Source organism: Microcaecilia unicolor, chromosome 1 (assembly GCF_901765095.1).
Source record: "Microcaecilia unicolor chromosome 1, aMicUni1.1, whole genome shotgun sequence".
In the NCBI taxonomy this organism is placed as follows: domain Eukaryota; kingdom Metazoa; phylum Chordata; class Amphibia; order Gymnophiona; family Siphonopidae; genus Microcaecilia; species Microcaecilia unicolor.
Window position 1 is genome coordinate 277,565,573 of NC_044031.1, and position 21,430 is coordinate 277,587,002.

The window sequence follows — 21,430 nt, forward strand, 5'->3', positions numbered from 1 at the left end:
CTACCTGCCTTTTCTTTTCATTTGAAGGCAGCTATTCTGTAGTTTTCCTAAAATAAAACACTAAAATTGTAATCTGTTTTTGAAGTAAATGGACTCTGAGATTTATATTTGAGTAGGTGTATTCTGTAGTAGTAGTATAATCAGGGCCTCTGGCTTCCCGTGATTCCATGTTTGCAGGAGGGGGCTGCCCTTCCCCTAGAATCGCCATAAGAACATAAAAATAGCCATACAGAGACCAATGGCCCATCTAACCCAGTATTCTGCTTCCAACAGTGGTAGTAGCAACATTCCATGCTACTAATCCCAGGACAAGCAGTGGCTTTCTCATGTCTTATCTCAGCTTGGGAGCCTGGAAGGGGGTGCAGGTGGCAGATTGTAGAGGCAGAGGCTGGCTGATTCTGTTCTTCCTCTTTTATGTAATTCAGAAGAGTGGCTTTGTGTTGGGCTGTATACTTTGCTGCCTGGTACAGATTACCAGTTTGGTTCAGAGCAAGTGGCTGGCCTCAGGAAGTAGAGGAGTACACCTCCCTCCCTACTGTTAATAGTGTGTGTGGGAAGGGGGAATGTGAGTTGAAGCTTTTTTTTTGTTTTGAGAAACAGGCCACAGGATTTGGGGGATATGTATATAGGGTACCTGAAAAGAGCTTTGGGGGGGGGGGGATTTGTGTAGGTGTCATGAATGGAGTCAGGAAGGGAAAAGGGCAGAGTGGAAAGGGGAAGATGTGCAATATAAAAACGAGTAGGGCTGAAACCAAGGGAAAAGCACAAGATTCCTTCAAGATTCAGAACCTCTTCCATCCTCTTCTTGTTATATCCCAATCTTTCCCCTTTGTTTCCTGTCATCCTTTCATAATCTGTATTCAATATTTTACCTTTTGCAAGGGTAAAGCAGAAAGTAGATTATATACAAAATTGATTTAGTACATTAGATGAATATATAAAGGCAAATATTAAATGTAAGAAAGATGCACTCTGTCTTCCTTCTGATTCCCTTTGCTCTTCTGCTTTTCCATTTCCACACCTCCCTTTTCTCCTCTTTCCTTAGAATTCCTGCATTTCAGTTCTTGACATTCCCACCCATAAAACGCCAAAAACAAGGTTGGAAGGCTACTTCAGACTAAATGCAAACGCATGTAGATGTGCTGTAGAATTTTGAAAATGTTATGCACAGAATTTGCCATCTCTTGCCGCAGTCTTGAAAAATTCTGCCAAAGGAAACCAGGTGTTCAGTTTCCTGGAACTTCAGGATCCTGTTCAGGTAAAACATGCTTTATAAATACATCTTGTACAGTGTTTTTGAATGTTCATATCTTCCTTTTCCTTTCCCTCCTCTTAGGCTGATTTTGCTATTGAAGCCTTGGCCAAAGCTACTTATGAACGCATGTTCCGCTGGTTGGTCATGCGCATTAATAAAGCTCTGGATAAAACCAAGAGGCAAGGTGCTTCTTTCATTGGTATCCTCGATATTGCTGGCTTTGAGATTTTTGATGTAAGTATGGCTGTTTTGTAAAACTGCTTATGTTTAATAGCACAAATTCCAGTTTTGAAGCTCTTCATGTTGGTACCCCTTTCTACTACTGTTCCCTATGTTTTCACATGCACACTTTATTCCATAAATGATCTCTGTTTAGCCTTGCCTAATCCATCTGCCAATTGGTTGAAATCAAATTGCCACGGTGCCCTTTATTTCTTAGCACCATTAATATGGAAGAGTCTCCCGTTACCGCTTTGCTCTGAATCCTGTTATAAGAAATTTAGAGCTGGCCGACTTTTTTCAGATTTGCCTTCTTGGAATCTGGCAATTAATGTAGCATGAGGATGCTTGCCTGACCACAGGGAGACATTAGCTTTATCTTTTTATTTTGTTTTAGCTTGTCTTTACTATTTCCCTATAATCATAATGTGTGACTGTTTTAAATCTTTCCTGTCATTAATATTGGCATTCCTTTCAACTTTCTTTTTTAGTCTTGTATGCTACTTGGACCTGTTCCCAGTAAAGGCAGGGTAGCAAGTCTCTAAATGATAAAAATTGCAACCCTAGGGTAATTAAATGCTTAGTTACCTATGTTTCCAGCATCCAGGTGGGTGCCTACCAATGCAGTAGTGATCATCACATGATATGGCTTGATAAGTGCAAAAGCAGAGTGCAGATGCAGAAGTACTGGGTTTCAGACATGCTGATTTTTGATAAAATGGAAGAATACCCGAAGGAGCTGACGGCATGGGTAGGCGTAGAAGTGGAAGTGGAAGTGCAGTGGTCCAAGCTGAAAGCTGCTGTAGATATGGCAACAGATCTTTATACAAGAAGAGTAAAAATAAATAAATAAATAAATAAGAGAAACAAGACTATGGTTCTCCAAACAAATGGCTAAAAACATAAGGGTAAAAGAGGGAGCGTCTGAGAAATACGGAAGAACATAACAAGAGGATCACGGAAAATATTACATTATTAAACTCAAAGAAGCGAAGAGGGAAATATGGCTAGTGAAAGCACAGGTGAAAGAAAAAATGGCTAAAGAAGTTGACGACCTTTTTCAGATGTATTGGTGAAAGGAGAAAAGATAGGAATGGAGTTGTAAGACATGAAAGATTCTGGGAATAACTATGCAGAGAGTGATGAGGAAAAAAAGTGAACATGCTAATCAAATTCTTCAGTGTTCATGCAAAAAAAAAATCCTGGAGGACAGTGGTCAGCTACCAAGGGTATATCTGGGAATAGGGTGGATATTGCACCATTCACAGAAGAATGTGTTATAAACAACTTGAAAATCTGAAAGTGGACAGAGCTATGTGGCCAGATGGGATACATCCCAGGATATCAGAGAAATCCTGGTGTGAACTCTTAGATTTATTGAATAGATCTGTAGAGATGGGCAAGGTTCCCTAGGATTGGAGATGAGCTGATGGTGGTCCCTCTTCACAAAAGTGGGGACAGGGAAGAAGTGGGAAAACTACAGGCTGGTTAGCCTCACATTGGTGGTAGGAAAAATAATGGAGTCACTGCTGGAGGAAAAGAACTTTCTAGAATCCAGCGGGTTGCAGGATTCGAGGCAACATGGCTTTACCAAAGGAAATTCCTGCCAAATTAATCTGATTTTTCTTTGGCTGTGTGACCAAAGAACTGGATAAAGGGCATGTTAGATGTAATCTACTTGGATTTCAGCAATGCCTTTGATACAGTTCCTCAAAGACTTGTGAATAATCTGAAAGGGCTGAACTTAGGACCCAAAGTAATGAACTGGATTGGAAACTGCTTGACTGACAGATGAGAGGGTGGTGGTAAATGAAATCCACTCGAAGGAAAGGAGGGTGAAGTGCCTCAGGGGTTAGTACTGGGGCCAATTCTGTCATTTTTGTGAGACACATTGTTGAAGGGTTAGAAGCAAAAGTTTGCTTTTTTGAGGATGACTCGAAGATAGCCAATAGATTGGATACCCTGAAGGGAGTAGAAACCACGAGAGAACTCCAAAATTTATAGAAGAATGTTCAAAGGTCTGGCAGTTAAAATTTAATTTCTAATACTGGGAATCATAAAATTCTGCGCTCTTAACAGTGAATATTAATACACTAATTTATATTTCAATCATCTCCCATAATGTTATAATTTATAAACCATCAGTGTTTTGTCTCCAATCATATCAGAAGTGCTTTACACAAAATGTTTTATTTGATGTAAACAAAAAGTTTTTGTCCAGTTATACTTATCCATATACCATCTATTTCCACCATACAGATAATGCTTGATTCCATAACTGTTGGTATATATAATTAAAGGAAGGATTCCAAAAACTCTACTGAAATTCCTATTGTCTTAGGATCCAATAGTAACAGTTCCATGTGTCCACTCCTGAAATACAGCTGGCCCCCAACACTTACAGTGACTTGTTGAATTCAGTATTTGCCATTAAAAGGCCAGATACTGTGAAAGAACTCCTGATAATAAAAGATGGACTAAAATTCTTCAACGATGCACACTTCATCATCACAATGTGTTGATTCTTTTTCCATTTGTCACTTGGCTAAACACTAAGATAAAAATTAGTGGCATTATTCCTTTCCCATTTGTCACTTGGCTAAACACTAAGATAAAAATTAGTGGCATTATTCCTTTCCCATTACTAGCACTCTGCTATATTTAGAAGACTCACACTGAGACACTTGAACTTTATTGTAAGATCAAATCTTAAATATTCCTACCTGCTTTTCACAGCCACCACCCCCAGAGGGAATCCATGCCCAAAATGCTCCATCTCCTAAACGTAAGATCCCTTAACCACATATATATATTAAGTAAACACAATAAGTTTTTACATCTGATTTTGTGTAAATCACTTCTGATAGTGATTGGAGACAAAACACTGATGGTTTATAAATTATTAATAATATTGTGTGAGTTTATTGAAACGATATATTAGTGTGTGGAGTATTCTTTCTGCTATATGTAGAAAAGTTATAATTTAATGCCAAGAAGTACAGAGTGGTGCAGAAATCCAATGAAGATGTACCAGATAGAGATTGATATGAAGAACTCAGGAGAGGGAACTTGAGGTGATGTCTGAGGATGAAATAATGCGACAAGGCAGTAGCCACGGCCAGAAGGATGCTAGGCTTCATATAGAGGAGTATAACCAGCAGAAGCAGTGAGATGGTTACTCCTGTACAAACCCCATTTGGAATATTGAGTTCAGTTTTAGAGGCGCTATCTTGCTTAAGGATGTAAAAAAAAAAAATGTTTCAGAGAAAAGTGACAAAATGATATGGGGTTTTGCATCACAAGACATATGAGGAGAGACTTGGGATCGGAACATGTATACCCCTGGAGGAGAGGTGGAGGTGATACGATAGACGTTCAAATATTTGAAGGGTATTACTCTACAAGCAAACCTTTTCCAGAGACAAGGTGGTAGAAGTAGAGGACGTGAACTGAGGTTGCAGGGGGCTGACTCAGGAATATCAGGATGCACTTCACACAGAGGGTGGTAGATACCTAGAGCGCCTTCTTATGGGGGGAGATGGTGATGGAAGCCATAACTGAATTCAAAAATGTGTGGGATAAACACAAAGGAATCCTGTCTAGAAGGCTTGAAACCAAACGAGCTTAGCAGTGATTTGATGGTAACACCAGTAATTGAGAAGCAAAGCCAGAGCTGGGTAGAATTCTACAGTTTATTTGTTGCATTTGTATCTCACATTTTCCCAACTATTTGCAGGCTCAATGTGGCTTACATTGTTCCGTCATGGCAATCGCCATTCCAGAGTGAGAGATGTAAGTGGTATTACATAGAGAACATGAATGACAAAATAAAATTAAGCAAACAGGTATAAAGAGATCATATTCGGAATAATAGATAAAGTGGTAATGCGTTAAAGTTCATATGAAAGATTGTTGCGGTATGCCTTGTTGAAGAGGCAGGTTTTCAGTGATTTACGAAAGTTGGTTAGGTTGCGCTGGTTTTTCTCGTCAAGTGGTAATGCATTCCATAGCTGCGTGCCTATGTAGGAAAAGCTGGATGCATGTGTTAATTTGTATTTTAGTCCTTTGCAGCTGGGGAAATGGAGATTTAGAAATGTAACATAGTAGATGACGGCAGAAAAAGACCGGCACGGTCCATCCAGTCTGCCCAACAAGATAAACTCATATGTACTACTTTTGGTGTACACCCTACCTTGATTTGTACCTGTCCACTTCAGGGCACAGACCGTATATCTGCCCAGCACTATCCCCGCCTCCCAACCACCAGCCACGCCTCCCACCACCAGCTCTGGTACAGACCGTATAAGTCTGCCCAGCAATATCCCCGCCTCCCAACCACCAGCCCCAGCATAGACCGTATAAGTCTGCCCAGCACTATCACTGCCCTCCCAACCACCAGCCCCGCCTCCCACCACTGGCTCTGCCACCCAATCTCGGCTAAGCTCCTGAGGATCCATTCCTTCTGAACAGGATTTCTTTGTTTATCCCAGGCATGTTTGAATTCAGTTACTGTTTTCATGTCCACCACCTCCCGCGGGAGGGCATTCCAAGCATCCACCACTCTCTCTGTGAAGAAATACTTCTAACATTTTTCTTGAGTTTGCCCCCCTTCAATCTCATTTCATGTCCTCTAGTTCTACCACCTTCCTCTCTCTCCGGAAAAGGTTCGTTTGCGGATTAATACCTTTTAAATATTTGAACATCTGTATCATATCACCCCTTTCCTCCAGGGTATACATGTTCAGGTCGACAAGTCTCTCCTTATACATCTTGGAACGCAAATCCCATACCATTCTTGTAGCTTTTCTTTGCACCGCTTCCATTTTTTTAACATACTTCGCAAGATACGGCCTCCAAAACTGAACACACTACTCCAGGTGGGGCCTCACCAACGTCTTATACAGGGGTATTAAAACCTCTTTTCTTCTGCTGGTCACACCTGTCTCTATACAGCCTAGCAATCTTTTAGCTACGGCCACCACTTTGTCACACTGTTTCGTCGCCTTCAGGTCCTCAGATACTATCTGATCTTTTAGTATTCCTGGGTGGCAAGTCTATGAGGTCTGACATGTAAACCGGGGAATCACCGTAAATGATTATGTTGATGTGTGGCTAAAAGATTTAAAGCAAGTGAGTTTTGGTTATATACTGAATAGCTTGTATTTTGACAAGCAGGATAAGTTAGCCACACAGGTGGGTGATATGATCTGGTGATATGGAGAGTGCTCAAAACTCAAACGCTAGCTCTTTTTGAACACTTAGTTCATGCAACCTTACCTGAATTCCCCTAGGTCCCTGATGGCGAACCTATGACACGCGTGTCAGCACTGACACACGTAGCCATTTTCGATGACACGCGGCGCCGCAGCAGTGTGGTCCGCCCTCCCTCCTGGAAACTAACCTTAAAGCTTCCTTTCATGTCGCAGCAGCAGGGCAGGCCACTCCTTCCTTCCGTGTCCCGCCCTCGCCTGAGAGGTCTGCCCTGCTGCTGCTTGCTGCAATGTGAAAGGAGGCTTTAAGGTTAGTTCCGGGCCCGGTAGCGGGTGGAGGGGGGGCCAGGCGACCTCGGGTGGGCAGCGATCTCGGGTGGGGGGGGCCCGGGGGTGGTCCTAGTAGCAGTGATTTTTCTTGAAGTGACACACCACCCGAGTTATGCTCTGTTTTTTGGTGAATTTTGACACACCAAGCTCAAAAGGTTGCCCATCACTGCCCTAGGTCATGCTTCAGCTTGGACAAAATGATTGCAGTTCTGCACTTGCAGTATCTCTCAATTTTAGCTGCAGAAGAAGAGTTTCCCATTTGCCCCTTTTGGGGGTACCCCTCAATTTTGATTTTTCCTTTCTCATATTTGTTTTCTGAAAATTCAGCTTGGCTGATGGTGTTTTGTTATGGCAGATAGTGTTGTCAAAAGCTGTAAAATAACCTTGACATATTCCACCTGCTGTAAGATGGCTGGTATACAGAGATTATTGTCCCCATTGTGATCGAATGTCACCTGGAGCCTGGCCGCAAGCACAGAATCTATTCTTTCATCTTTGATGGGGAACATCACAACACAGTCTTGTTAGTACAAATTCAATGCAAAGTGGACACAGGAGTAACTGACAACTTCATTAAACTAGCAGACTGCATATGTCACTGCAACAACATACAGAGCCATGGTAATCTATGCTGTTTCAATTGAAATAATGTAGAACTGCAACAGACATAATACTGTGTATTTCTGTCTTCCTGTTTGAACACTAGGTTAATTCTGGTTAATTCTACAAAGACTGTTACTGCCCCAAAATTGTTTCAGGTTGTGCCAAGATTCAAAAACAGGAAGATGGAGCAACTTTTAGCTATGGCTGGCTGGCAGGTTGATTGTGTTTGATGGAGAAAGCAAACTAGCTTGCAACATGTTCTCTATAAACAGTAGGATAAATCACACATATCCATCCTTTGTACCAGGAAGTTGTCTCCCTAGTTCTGCAGTAGACAAAGAGGACTTGAGGTAGTGGCTCTGCAAGGACTCGTATACATTATAAAAAAAATATAAGGTTTTAAGCTTAAACTGTGCCGTCAGATTACAGTACCCACATATTTACCCTGCTATCTGTGGAGAACTTAAACTTCAGGTAAGGAACTTGGCTTTATATAGTTCAGTCTGGAATTCTAAAGCTTAGTTCTCCAAGGACAAGCAGGCCGCTTGTTCTCACTGATGGGTGACGTCCACGGCAGCCCCCTCCAATCGGAATCTTCACTAGCAAAGGCCTTTGCTAGCCCTCGCGCGCCCATGCGCACCGCGCATGCGCGACAGTCTTCCCGCCCGAACCGGCTTGTGTTCGTCAGTCTTCTTTTGTCCGCGCTCGGGACGGTCGTGTTTTGCGCCGTTTCGTGCCCCTCAAGTTGACCTCGCACGTCTTCGCGATTTTCACTTTAAAAATAAAAAAAAGAGACCGTTCAGGTCTTTACCCCTTTCCCGTGTTTCCAGCTTTTTCCCCGCGTAAGTTTCCTTACTTTTTGGCCTATTTGGCCTCGGGACGGGTTTTTTTCTCCTTTCCTTTTGGTGCCTTTCGTCGTCATCGCAAATTTTGATTTCGCCGGCGTGATTTTTCCGCCCATGTCATCGAAGTCTTCCAGCGGCTTCAAGAAGTGCACCCAGTGCGCCCGGGTAATCTCGCTCACTGATAGGCACGCTTCGTGTCTTCAGTGTCTGGGGGCTGGGCACCGCCCGCAGGCCTGTAGTCTTTTTGCTCTTTTGAAAAAAGAGGACTCAGGTAGCGAGATTGGCCCAGTGGAACGCGTTGTTCTCGGGCTCTTCGACGACAACAGCACGGGACTCGTCAAGTGCAACGACGTCGACAGCATCGAAGTCTTCGACCTCTGCACCGGCATCAACTGCATCGAGGCTTCTACCTCCTGCATCGTTGGTACCGAGACATCGGAAGGCTGCGTCGACGTCGGTGGTACCGGGACCTCCGCTATTGCTGATGTTGTCGGATGGTGGTGCTTCGTCTGGAGTGCAGGTGAGGGCTGTCCATTCCCCTGCTGGTGGCGGTGAGCTTTCGGGTGGGTCTCCTGCCCTAAGGGCTCCTGCGGTACAGCCCCCCCGAGATCGACCTTCTTTGGCCTCGGCCCCGAGGAAGCGACGGTTGGATTCTACGTCCTCCTCGTCGGTACCGGGAAGCTCTGGTGACATGCTTCGCTTGAAGTCGAAGAAGCATCGACACCAGTCTCCTTCCCGTCTCGGTACCGAGAGCTCTGGGTCGCCGAGGGAGTCGCCACTCAGTAGGCATCGGCACCGGGAGGACCGCTCACCCTCTATTCAGGAAGTGTCGATGCGCTCCCCCTTGGACAGCCCGGAACCGCCTCCACGCCCGGAACAGACTCTGACCTCGACGCCTGCATCGGCCTCTCAGTCTTTCTCCACAGCCGCTCTGCACGAGAGTCTCCGGGCCGTTCTTCCAGAGATTCTGGGAGAGCTGTTGCGCCCATCTCCTCTGGTACCAGGGGTGCTTGCGCCACCAGTACCATCGGGTGAGGCGACGGCTGGCCCTTTGCCCTAGGTGAGGTCTCCGGTATCGGTACCGCTTGCGGTACCGGCTACGGCCGCCTCCCAGGCAGATTCCCCGACGACGTCGGCGGAGGGAGCTTCGCCGGTGCTGGCAAGGGAGTCCACCTCTCGACGCTCCTACCATGGCCGTGTTTCCACGGAGTCGAGTCGGGCACGGCTTCAGACACAGGTTTGTGAACTTGTCTGATACCAATGGTGAGGCCTCGTGGGAGGAGGAGGAGGACATCAGATATTTCTCTGACGAGGAGTCTGATGGCCTTCCTTCTGACCCCACTCCCTCCCCTGAAAGGCAGCTTTCTCCTCCCGAGAGTCTGTCTTTTGCGGCCTTTGTCCGGGAGATGTCTACGGCCATCCCCTTCCTGGTGGTCGTGGAGGATGAGCCCAGGGTTGAGATGTTTGAGCTCTTGGACTATTCTTCTCCACCTAAGGAAGCGTCCACAGTACCCATGCATCATGTCCTAAAAAAGACATTGCTGGCGAACTGGACCAAGCCATTAACTAATCCCCACATTCCCAAGAAGATCGAATCCCAGTATCGGATCCATGGGGACCCAGAGCTGATGCGCACTCAGTTGCCTCACGACTCTGGTGTGGTGGATCTGGCCCTAAAGAAGGCTAAGAGTTCTAGAGAGCATACTTCGCCCCCCCCCCCCGGGTAGAGACTCCAGAACCTTAGACTCCTTTGGGAGGAAGGCCTTCATTCCTCTATGCTCGTGGCCAAGATTCAGTCCTACCAGCTCTACACGAGCATTCATATGCGGAACAATGTGCGACAGTTGGCGGACTTGGTGGACAAGCTCCCTTCAGAGCAAGCCAAGCCGTTTCAAGAGGTAGTCAGGCAGCTGAAGGCGTGCAGAAAATTCCTGGCCAGAGGGGTATATGATAACTTTGATGTTGCGTCCAGGGCCGCTGCTTAAGGTGTGGTGGTGATGCACAGACTCTCATGGCTGCGTGCCTCCGACCTGGAGAATAGGATCCAGCAGCGGATTGCGGACTCCCCCTGCCGAGCGGACAACATTTTTGGAGAAAAGGTCGAACAGGTGGTAGAACAGCTCCACCAGTGGGATAACGCTTTCGACAAATTCTCCCTCCGGCAGCCTTTCAGCATCTACCTCATCAGGTAGACATTTTTATGGGGGAAGGAGGGCTGTTCCCTACTCTTCTGGTAAGCATAGGTACAATCCTCCCTCTCGCCAGCCTGCGGCCCAGGCTAAGCCCCAGTGCGCTCGCTCTCATCAGCAGCGTGCGCCTCAGCAAGGCCCTACGGCTCCCCAGCAAAAGCAGGGGACGAGCTTTTGACTGGCTCCAGCAGAGCAGAGCCAACATCAACGTGTCCATGCTGAGTGATCTGCCGGTCGGGGGGAGGTTGAAAGTTTTTCACCAAAGGTGGCCTCTTATAACCTCCCACCGTTGGGTTCTTCAAATAGTCCGGCAAGGGTACGCCCTCAATTTGGCCTCGAAGCCTCCAAATTGCCCACCGGGAGCTCAGTCCTACAGCTTCCAGCACAAGCTCGCCGTTACGGCATGTTGCTCCAAGCCACATATCTGGCAGGCGTAAACAGTCTGGCCGACAGGTTGAGCAGGATTATGCAACCTCACGAGTGGTCGCTCAACTCCAGAGTAGTGCGCCGGATCTTCCAGGTGTGGGGCACCCCCTTGATAGATCTCTTTGCATCTCAAGCCAGCCACAAGGTCCCTCAGTTCTGTTCCAGACTTCAGGCCCACGGCAGACTGGCATCGGATGCCTTCCTACTGGATTGGGGGGAAGGCCTGCTGTATGCTTATCCTCCCATACCTCTGGTGGGGATGACTTTGTTGAAACTCAAGCAAGACCGAGGCACCATGATTCTGATTGCTCCTTTTTGGCCGCATCAGATCTGGTTCCCTCTCCTTCTGGAGTTGTCCTCCGAAGAACTGTGGAGATTGGAGTGTTTTCTGACCCTCATCACACAGGACGAAGGGGTGCTTCTGCATCCCAACCTCCAGTCTCTGGCTCTCACGGCCTGGATGTTGAGAGCGTAGACTTTGCCTCTTTGGGTCTGTCAGAGGGTGTCTCCTGTGTCTTGCTTGCTTCCAGAAAAGATTCCACTAAGAGGAGTTACTTCTTTTTATGGAGGAGGTTTGCCGTCTGGTGTGACAGCAAGGCCTTAGATCCTCGCTCCTGTCCTACACAGACCCTGCTTGACTACCTTCTGCACTTGTCTGAGTCTGGTCTCAAGACCAACTCTGTAAGGGTTCACCTTAGCGCAATCAGTGCATACCATTACCGTGTGGAAGGTAAGCCGATCTCAGGACAGCCTTTAGTTGTTCGCTTCATGAGAGGTTTGCTTTTGTCAAAGCCCCCCGTCAAACCTCCTACAGTGTCATGAGATCTCAATGTCGTTCTCACCCAGCTGATGAAACCTCCTTTTGAGCCACTGAATTCCTGCCATCTGAAGTACTTGACCTGGAAGGTCATTTTCTCGGTGGCTGTTACTTCAGCTTGTAGGGTCAGTGAGCATCAGACCATAGTAGTGTGTGCACCTTATACTAAGCTTCATTACAACAGAGTAGTCCTCTGCACGCACCCTACCGAAGGTGATGTCGGAGTTCCATGTGAACCAGTTAATTGTTTTGCCAACATTTTTTCCCTGTCCTCATGCCCACCCTGGCGAAAGCAGCTTGTACGTCTTGGACTGCGTTGGCCTTTTACATGGAGCGGATGAATCCCTTCAGACAGTCCACCCAGTTGTTTGTTTCTTTTGACCCCAACAGGAAGGGAGTTGCTATGGTAAACACACCATTTCCATTTGGCTAGTAGATTGCATTTACTTCGCTTATGCCCAAGCTGGGCAGACTCTGTATGGTCATGTCACGGCTCATAATGTCAGTGCCATGGCTGTGTCGGTGGCTCACTTAGCCTCCATTGAAGAGATTTGCAAAGCTGCAACATGGCCTTCAGTCCACACATTCACATCACATTACTGCTTTCAGCAGGATACCCGATGTGATAGTCAGTTTGGGCAATTAGTGTTGCAGAATCTCTTTGGGGTTTAGAATCCAACTCCACCCTCCTGTGCCCGTTTTATTTGGTTCCATGCTACACTCTCAACTAGTTTGTATATAGTTTCAGGTTAATCTGTGTTTTGTCCTTGCCATTGCAAGGGCCAGTTGACCGATGCGGCTTGTTTTGGGTGAGCCTGGATGCTAGGGATAACCCACTTGTGAGAATCACTCAGCCTGCTTGTTCTCGGAGAAAGCGAAGATGCTTACTTGAAGCAGGTATTCTCGAGGACAGCAGGCTGCTGATTCTCACAATCCTGCCCACTTCCCCTTGGAGTCGTTTTCTTTCTCTTGCTTTTGGATTTAACTGAGGTGCGTGGTCGCGTGACAGGCGGGAAGGCACTCTGTGCATGCGCAGTGCACCACGTGCACCAGAAGGCTCTAGCAAAGTTATTTTTTGATTTTGCTATTATACCAGTTCTTGGGCCGACGTGAATGACGTGAGAATCATCATCCTGCTGTCCTCGGAGAATACCTGCTACAGGTAAGTATCTTCGCTTTCTCACCCCCATATCCCCATGCCACTAATTGCATTCTATATCACCCATATGTACAGTCACACTACTGCAGAGTACCTATAGCAGCTGTTTTCCAAGGACAGCAGGATACATAGCCTTGCATACCTTCCTACCTGCCTAACTTGTATTCTGCAAGCCATATATGACTGGCTAGGTTCCGAGGGACAACTGCAGGCTGGAAGGTGCACATGTGCAAGGGGCAATGCTTTCAAAAGTTGTAAGCAAGCTGGAGAGCATTCCTGCATAGGTATCATTGGATGATGTCAGATAAAGGCTTTGTTTCTTGCTATCGTCGGAACACCTGCTTTATTAGTTATGTTCTGTAATAAACCAGTGCCTTTTTCTTTTTGTTTGTTTTTGGTAGTTGAACTCCTTTGAACAGCTGTGCATTAACTATACCAATGAAAAGCTGCAGCAGCTCTTCAATCACACCATGTTCATCCTGGAGCAGGAAGAGTACCAACGTGAGGGCATAGAGTGGAATTTCATAGACTTTGGCCTTGACCTGCAACCATGCATTGATCTCATTGAGAAGCCAGTAAGTACTGTTTTTGTTTCCCATCTGTTGCTGATCAGTTCTGTGTGCCTACAGGTGTTGATATCAACTCCCTTTTTTGTCTGTCTTTTCAAGCTTTTGGAGTTTTGGTGAAATGCCTAAGCAGTGGATTTCCCCAAGTCTACCTTAATAGTTTATGAACTTTTCTTTTGGGAATTTGTAAAACCTTTTAAGTAAAATATCTTAAATCATCAACAGTAACAATAACGTATGAAAATATAAACCCTGCTATGTTAACCGCATTTACCGCATCCTCTGGCAGTGAATTCCTTGATATTCCATCAGATCGTTCCCCTCCAGTGAGATACAGCATCCAAACACGGTTGAAGGGGGAAGTTGGATCAGGCACAATTTAAACTGATCTCTGTTGATTGCTTTGGCAAAGAGGGGAAATGGTTTAGCAGATTGCTGGATATGTGGGACTTCTTTTCCATATGTAGTGGGAGTATAGTTATCCAGTGGTTTGGGAAGGGGGCATTATCTTAAAATAAGAATCAAATGGCCAACTTGTTGCAAAGTATATTGGGATGGAGGGGAGGTTGAGAGGGGCAACTGCCTGAGATTTTGCTGTTGGCAGGGTGGTGTTGAGATGCAGGGGCCCAGGACAGAAACTGGGGAGGGGTTCCCAAAGCCCACCTTCAGACTATCTTTCCTTCAGTCTGAGGCAGGCTTGGGGCCCCAGTGGCATGAGGACCCAAGGCAGTTGCTGTGGTAGCCACCCCCTTAGGATTCCTTATGATTTGTTTTTTGATGCTGGGAGAAATTGTTTTGATAAATTGACAGAGATGAGAGGGCAGGCAAAGACCTTTTGGAATATATCCCACTTCTGCTGTTGTGTTCTCCTTGAGGGGAAAGGAAGGTGGGTGTAAGATGCCACATGCACACACAGTCTTTGGTTCTAAAATGTTTTGAAGCGTTAAGCTTTGTCTTGAATACTGTTAGGGCATATTCAAGACTGAAATTCTTGTGACTGAGATGCAGTAGGGTAGTTGGCAGATGGTGGATAAAGGAAGGGATCTTTCAAAGCCTAGACTGTAGGTAATACTGCTTAAGGTAGAGTGACTTTCTAAAAGTTCCAAAAAAAATCCCCTCCCCTTTAAGACTTCTGAAGGTCTTGTAGTGCTTCTAAAAAATGATGGAAAAGGAATATGAAGTGTTTCCTGGATTTTTATTTAATATCTGGAAGTCTCCACTGTAAATTGGGACACTTGGCCTCATCTTCTCTGTCTTAGCAGTCATTCTTGAAACTTCCTCTCCCCCCATCACTAGATGCTCTTAGCCTTAGCTGGTAATAAGCAATCTGCTGAGGCTTCATACAACAACCAGACAATTACATGTCTATAGTCAAGTAAAGCACCTCTTCCTCTTGGCTTGTCTTATGGAGACAGTTTTCTCCTGGGTGATGTGGCTGAAGACACTGCCACCTCTTCCTCCTGAGACCTGCTGATGCTGTAACTGGTTGCATTAGGGCAATATCAAAAGTGTTGAATGTCTACCTTTAAGGTGCAAACGTCAGTGTCGGAGATGAACATTTCAGGCTTAATGTCAGCAGACTGGAAAAACAACTTGGACTAATTTTTGACCTTCTTTTCTAGGACAAATAGGAAGGATTACTTTGCAAGTTGGAAGGACTTTCGTAGAGATTTGCACTTTTGCCCAGAGTGTCCTTTTAAGACGTCTTTAAAGATCTGGTTCTTTCTTTCAGCTCTTCCTGTGTTAAATAGCTTATGGGTGCTGCTGTTCTTTAAATTTGCAGTTTTATTTTGTTTCACTTTTTATGTATTGTGGTTGTGCATTGTACATTGCCTGAGTAATACGTTTCTTGAATTAGGTGGTAAATGCTTATAAATGTCAACCAGTACAGAGAATTTATAGTATAGTATCCTAGCCTTTTTGGTAGTGAACCTTTAACCTCCAAAATGTTTATGGACCCCCAGTTCATCCCCATCATTCTTCCAAACTTCTCAGCACTAAGCCTGTCCCCACTAGTCCTCTATCTTCTGTTCCCTTCCTGGGATTGTGACTTTAAGGCTCTACAATATGTATGCTACCATTTGGGTCAACTGTTTGGGCACCCAGACATTTGGGAACTGCTGGTTGGGCACCAAGCTTTTAGGTGCTCAAATCACAACGTCCAAAAGTTCCTGACTTCTTCCTTCCCTGCCCCACACTCATCTCGGTGTCGGGAGAGCAGGAGCCTGTGTCTTTTCACTGCTGTGGGGTCTTTGGCACAGCAGTTCTCCCTGACAGGAAGTCCTAGGGCAGCACTCCCTTCTGTGCCGAGGACCCTGCAGCAGCGAGAAGGCATGGCTTCCTTCTCTCTCCTGGACATGGAGGTGAGTGCAGGCAGGGAGGGAAAGTCAGAAGGGAACTTTTGGGCACCAATGTTCATAAGTGCTGAAACATCTGCACCCAAACAGCAGTGCCCAAATGGCGGCACCCAAAGCTGCTTCACCCCTTCCGTAGTCTTTCATTTCAGCCAGTGATCACCTGTACAGATATCTTTCTCCAACTTCCACAGCCACTACTTCCTTATTTTGCTAAACTGGTCCAGACAAGTGGATTGTTGCCCAGCTGTCTATTGATTTTTCAGTGATACCACCAATATAAAGAATAGTGCAGCCCTGAAACTTACCTGTTGATGCAAATTGCAGTCTGTTGCATGGCAGTTAAGCTGCTTTGGTCAGGCTCTTAAGGATCAGTCTGTGGACCTTTTCCTTAATTGAACAGGGAGGAAGCAGTTTCAGGAATACAACCTGTGATCTCAGTCCTGGGAGGCTGAGGGCACAGTGGCACTGTGGGGCCACCTCTACAGATAAGTAGGGGCCATTTTAAGACCACCCTCTTCCCCCCTGGCTGGAAGATATGAGTAAGTGCTGTTTTAGTTTAGCTAGTTTTCTCTGCTGGATAAAATTTTAAAAATAGGCAGCTGACCTGAGTATTCTCAGAAGCAATAGGAAAGCAGAAGAGGTTGAAGGACCCAGGGTTGCCTCTGGTCTGGACAGGCAGCTGTGGTGGGGAGTTCCCATAGTACTCCAAATGAGCTTGTCAGAAGGAACTCATGCTTTGGTGTTGGGTGCTACTTTAGCAGTGAGGCTGGCTCCTTTTGCCCTTCTTGTAATAATGAGCAGGTGGTAATTGGTGCTTGAGCATACGCAGTCCATGGGGAGGGCCCAGAGATGCTAGAGATAGTATGGAACTACACTGCCTCAGTTCTTCCACTGGTGGAGAATACAGTGGTATGAGTATTGGCTGCATGTCTCTGTGCTACAGGGCAGACAGGAGGCTTTGTGTTGCAGGCCAGGACCAGTTGGGATCCCAAGAGCACGTGGGGGGGGGGGGGGGGGATGGAGGGATTTGTTAAGGCATTGTCCACTTTCCTGAGCTAGCAGCTTGTACAAGAAACTATATATCTGCAGAAGGCTTTGGCCACCTTTAAGCTACCCCTGCAATCAGGATGACTTTCTCTCAACCTGTATTTCATGCATGGTTTCATAAGAATAGCCATACTGGGTCAGACCAATGGTCCATCTAGCCCAATATCCTGTTTTCAGCAGTGGCCAATCCAGGTCACAAGTACCTAGCAGAAACCCAAATAGCAAGATTCCATGCTATCAATACCCAGTCAAGCAGTGGCTTTTCTATGTCTTAATCTCAATAGCAGACTGTGGAAATTTTCTCTAGGAACTTGTCCAAAGACTGTTTTTGTTTTTTTTTGTTTTTTTTAAATCCAGATACACTAACCACTGCTAACTCTAGCAACAAGTTCCAGAGCTTCACTATTGAGTGAAAAAATATTTCCTCCTATTTGTGTTAAGTATTTCCATGTAACTTCATTGAGTGTCCCCTGGTCTTTGTACTTTTTGAAAGAGTAAAAAACTGATTCACTTTTACCTGTTCTGCACTACTCAGGATTTTGTAGACCTCAGTCATTCTCCCTTCAACCGTCTCTTCTCCAAGCTGAAGAGCCCCAACCTCTTTAGTCTTTCCTCATATGAGGATAGTTCCATCCCCTTTATCATTTTGGTCACTCTTCTTTGAACCTTTTCTAATTCTTCTATTTTTTTTTTTTTATTGAGATACAACAACCAGAATTGAACACTGTACTCAGTGAGGTCACACCATACAGTGATAGAGGCATTATAGTATTCTTGGTCTTATTTATCATCCCTTTCCTAATATTCCTAGCATCCTGTTTGCTTTTTTGGCCTGCTGCCACATACTGGGCAGAAGATTTCAGTGTATTGTCTACAGTGACACCTAGATCTTTTTCTTGGGTGCTTGCTCCCAAGGTGGACCCAGCATCAGGTAACTATGATTTGGATTATTCTTCCCAGTGTGCATCACTTTGCATTTGTCCACAGTAAATTTCATCTGCCATTTGGATGCCCAATCTTCAATTTCCTAAGGCATCCCTGCAATTTTTCAGTCCACCTGTGTTTTAACGACTTTAAATTTGCAGAGGACAAAACTATTCACTACTTCCAATTTCCAGGTCATTTATAAATGTTAAATAGCACTGGTTCCAGCACAGATCCCTCTGGCACGTCATTATTCACCCTCCTCCATTGAGAAAAATGGCCATTTAACCCTACCCTCTGTTTTCTGTCCAATAACTAATTCCTAATCCACAACAGAACATAGCCCTCGGTGTCTGGGTACCTCATATGTTCACTCGCCTTCCAGAAGACTGAGGTTTGGAGCATAAGGGGTACCTTCCCCTTCTCCCTCAACAGCCTGCCACTGAAGGAAGGGGAGCTTTATTTTCAAAGTGACTCATCAGAAATTACTTAAAAGCATTAATGTATATAACTAACTAAAAATGAGAAAGCAGCATATGGATTTGAGTATTCAAATTGTATAGTTGAGTATAATCAGGGCATATGTTAGTTGTAAGTCTTATTAGCAAGTTAATATTTTAAGTCCATGAACTGTTGTCACTCTAAATTTTCTAGGCTGGTCCTCCTGGTATCTTGGCTTTGGTGGATGAAGAGTGCTGGTTCCCTAAAGCCACTGATAAAAGCTTTGTGGAGAAGGTGATGCAGGAACTAGGCAATCATCCTAAGTTACAGAAACCCAAACAATTGAAAGACAAGGCAGATTTCTGTATCTTGCACTATGCCGGCAAGGTAAGTTACCAAGCAGTGTGGCTGCTGTCTTGCAGCCCTGTCTCTCCTTTAAACCACTAATATGAAGCCTTATTTGGTGTGGTGGTTTGTTTGAGGTTTTGTTTTGTTTTGTTTTTTAGAATTTCTCACATCACTATTTCTCATAATCCTGTTTCATCCAGTATTCTCTCAGTAGGGATATTGATTGAATACTGTCTGCATATATTAGTGCAAATGCAACCTTCAACAGCTGACCTAAAGGCTGGATAGAGACTAAAGACTGAAAGGGTAGAACCTCTGAAATCACTGCTAGACAAACAAGTCACTTTCCCTACCTCACTTTTGCTGAAAAAAATTACTTGAAAAAAAAAACTATACAAGCTCAAGGCCTAAACAGCCCAGACTCTGCAATGCTAAAGAATAGATATTGTCTTAAGGATACAACCAAAATGCTTGACCATCACCCAGCTTTTAATGTAATTTCTTTAGCAAAGAGACCAATGAAGTTTGCATGCTACTCTTGCAACCCGATTAATACAGGTGCAACAATTTAAAGCTGAAGTTGATCCAATACCACCTTCAATATTTTACTAAAAAAAAAATAGAAATTTGGGTGGTGATAACTTGTTAAGGAGCTATCCGACGCTAGCCCCAATACCATTGACTGATTTACCAGATCACAGACTATCTGCAGAATTAGTTTTCTGAACTTCAAAAGATGGGGATCCAAGAGGGTTAAATTTTTCTATCTACTTGGAGAATATTTTCCTATTTTATCTGACCTTCCATTCCATCCTGCAGGTATTTATTCTTTAACACCTAATATTCACATAAATGCCATCTGTTTGCACCTGAGGCAATGGAGGGTTAAATGATTGCCCAAGATCATAAGTGACAGTGAGACTTGAACCCTGGCTTTCTTAGTTGTCACCCTGATGTTCTAATCACTAGGCCCTGCCTGTACACTAATAGTGGTGGGTATTCTCGTGGAGGTGTGACTCAGGAACACCAAGAAACTGTTCTTTGGCCTGTCTAAAGGCCATCTGTATTTACCTAGTTAAAAAAAAAATGGCCTTTTTATCTTCTAAAGCCTGGTGTGACTTCAGAAGTGCTAAATGTTCTGTTTCCCCTTCCAGAGGGTACCACTTGTGCTATTAGCACTTAGGTGATGTACTATGCAGGGGCGTATCTGGAATCCGGCGGTAGGGGGGGCCAGAGCCAGAGAGGGGGGGCACATTTTTGCCTCCCTCCCCCCCCCCCCCGCCGCCGCCGCCGCCGCCTCTCTCCACCCCCTCCCCGCCGTCAACCCTCCCCCGCTGCTTACTTTTGCTGGCGCCGAGGTCCCGACCCGCAATCTCCGTTTTTCGTCTTCCTCCGTGGCCATGCTTCCAGGAAGTAACGCTGCAGTGCTGATTCGTTGACTCCAGTTCGACGTCTGACGTCAGACGCCGAACTGGATTCAACGAATCAGCACTGCAGCGTTACTTCCTGGAAGCATGGCCACGGAGGAAGACGAAAAACGGAGATTGCGGGTCGGACCTCGGCGCCAGCAAAAGTAAGCAGCGGGGGAGGGTTGACGGCGGGGAGGGGGGCCAGGGCGAAATCTGCGGGGGCCCAGGCCCCTGTGGCCCCACGCAGATACGCCCCTGGTACTATGGAGTTTGAGGATTCAGCATAGGAATTCGCACGGGGACAGAAATCTTCCCCGTCCCTGCTGGAAACTTACCCATCCCCGTAATTTAATGGTACATAAAAGAAAATTCCGGTCAGCTGCCTCGGTATCTCTCTGGATTTGAGCCACAGCACTGTAGGCAAGGAAGGAATGGAAGTTGAAACTTGGAACACTCTGGTGTGCACATGTAAGATTTGTCTCTGATGGGAGGCAGAGAGCATAAGGTAGCTCTATTTGCGGATGATATTTTATTTTATGTTGCATCACCCCTCACGACTTTACCAAACATAGTTAAAACACTTAAGAGCTTTGGGGACTTATCGGGATTTAAAATTAATATCAGTAAATCTGAGATTATGGGGGTGACAGTCAAGGAACAGGAGATTAGTTTTCTTTTAAAATGACACTCACAAAGATTCATTACCTCGGAATCTGGATCCCAGTAGAACTAGAGAAGTTATACCTCCTGAACTATGTACCTCTGCTTAAAAATATTCGATAAGATCTAAATAGATGGAGGAAAGGGTGGTTATCATAGTGGGGGAGGATTGCCGCTATCAAAATTAACATTTTGCCCAGGTTGCTGTTCCTCTTCCAGACCCTACCTGTACAGGTCCCCAAAGGGGAGATCATGAGAATACAATCAGAGTTAGGGAGATTCATCTGGGAGGGACGCCCGGCTAGAATATCCCGAAAGATTATGTGGAAAGCGGTGGAACAAGGGGGCAGAGGTGTGCCTAACGTACTCTGGTACTATTGGGCAGCACAATTAAAACAGATGGGGGAATGGAGCACGGTGGACCTGTCACCAGTGACTAGGTTAGAGCAGATTTTTGTACACGAGGGAGACAGCTGGATGGTCTGTTGTGGGCTTTCCTCCCGGAGGGCAATTACAAGAAATTTTCACTAAACCTCTTTATTTCCCACTTATTAGAACTCTGGGGCACCCTGAAACAGAAGTGCGTGGCCCTCAGAGGAGCTCAACTTACCCTTGGATTACTCAA

General features: G+C 45.5%; 1 protein-coding gene across 1 annotated transcript in view; it reads left to right on the plus strand.

The window, feature by feature from the left end:
• MYH9 (myosin heavy chain 9) overlaps positions 1-21,430 on the plus strand; it is a 390,958-nt gene that overhangs the window by 156,755 nt on the left and 212,773 nt on the right. Inside the window, 3 exon segments of the mRNA XM_030206870.1 lie at positions 1,337-1,489; positions 13,455-13,628; positions 18,602-18,775. Coding sequence (XP_030062730.1) covers positions 1,337-1,489; positions 13,455-13,628; positions 18,602-18,775 — 501 coding nt within the window.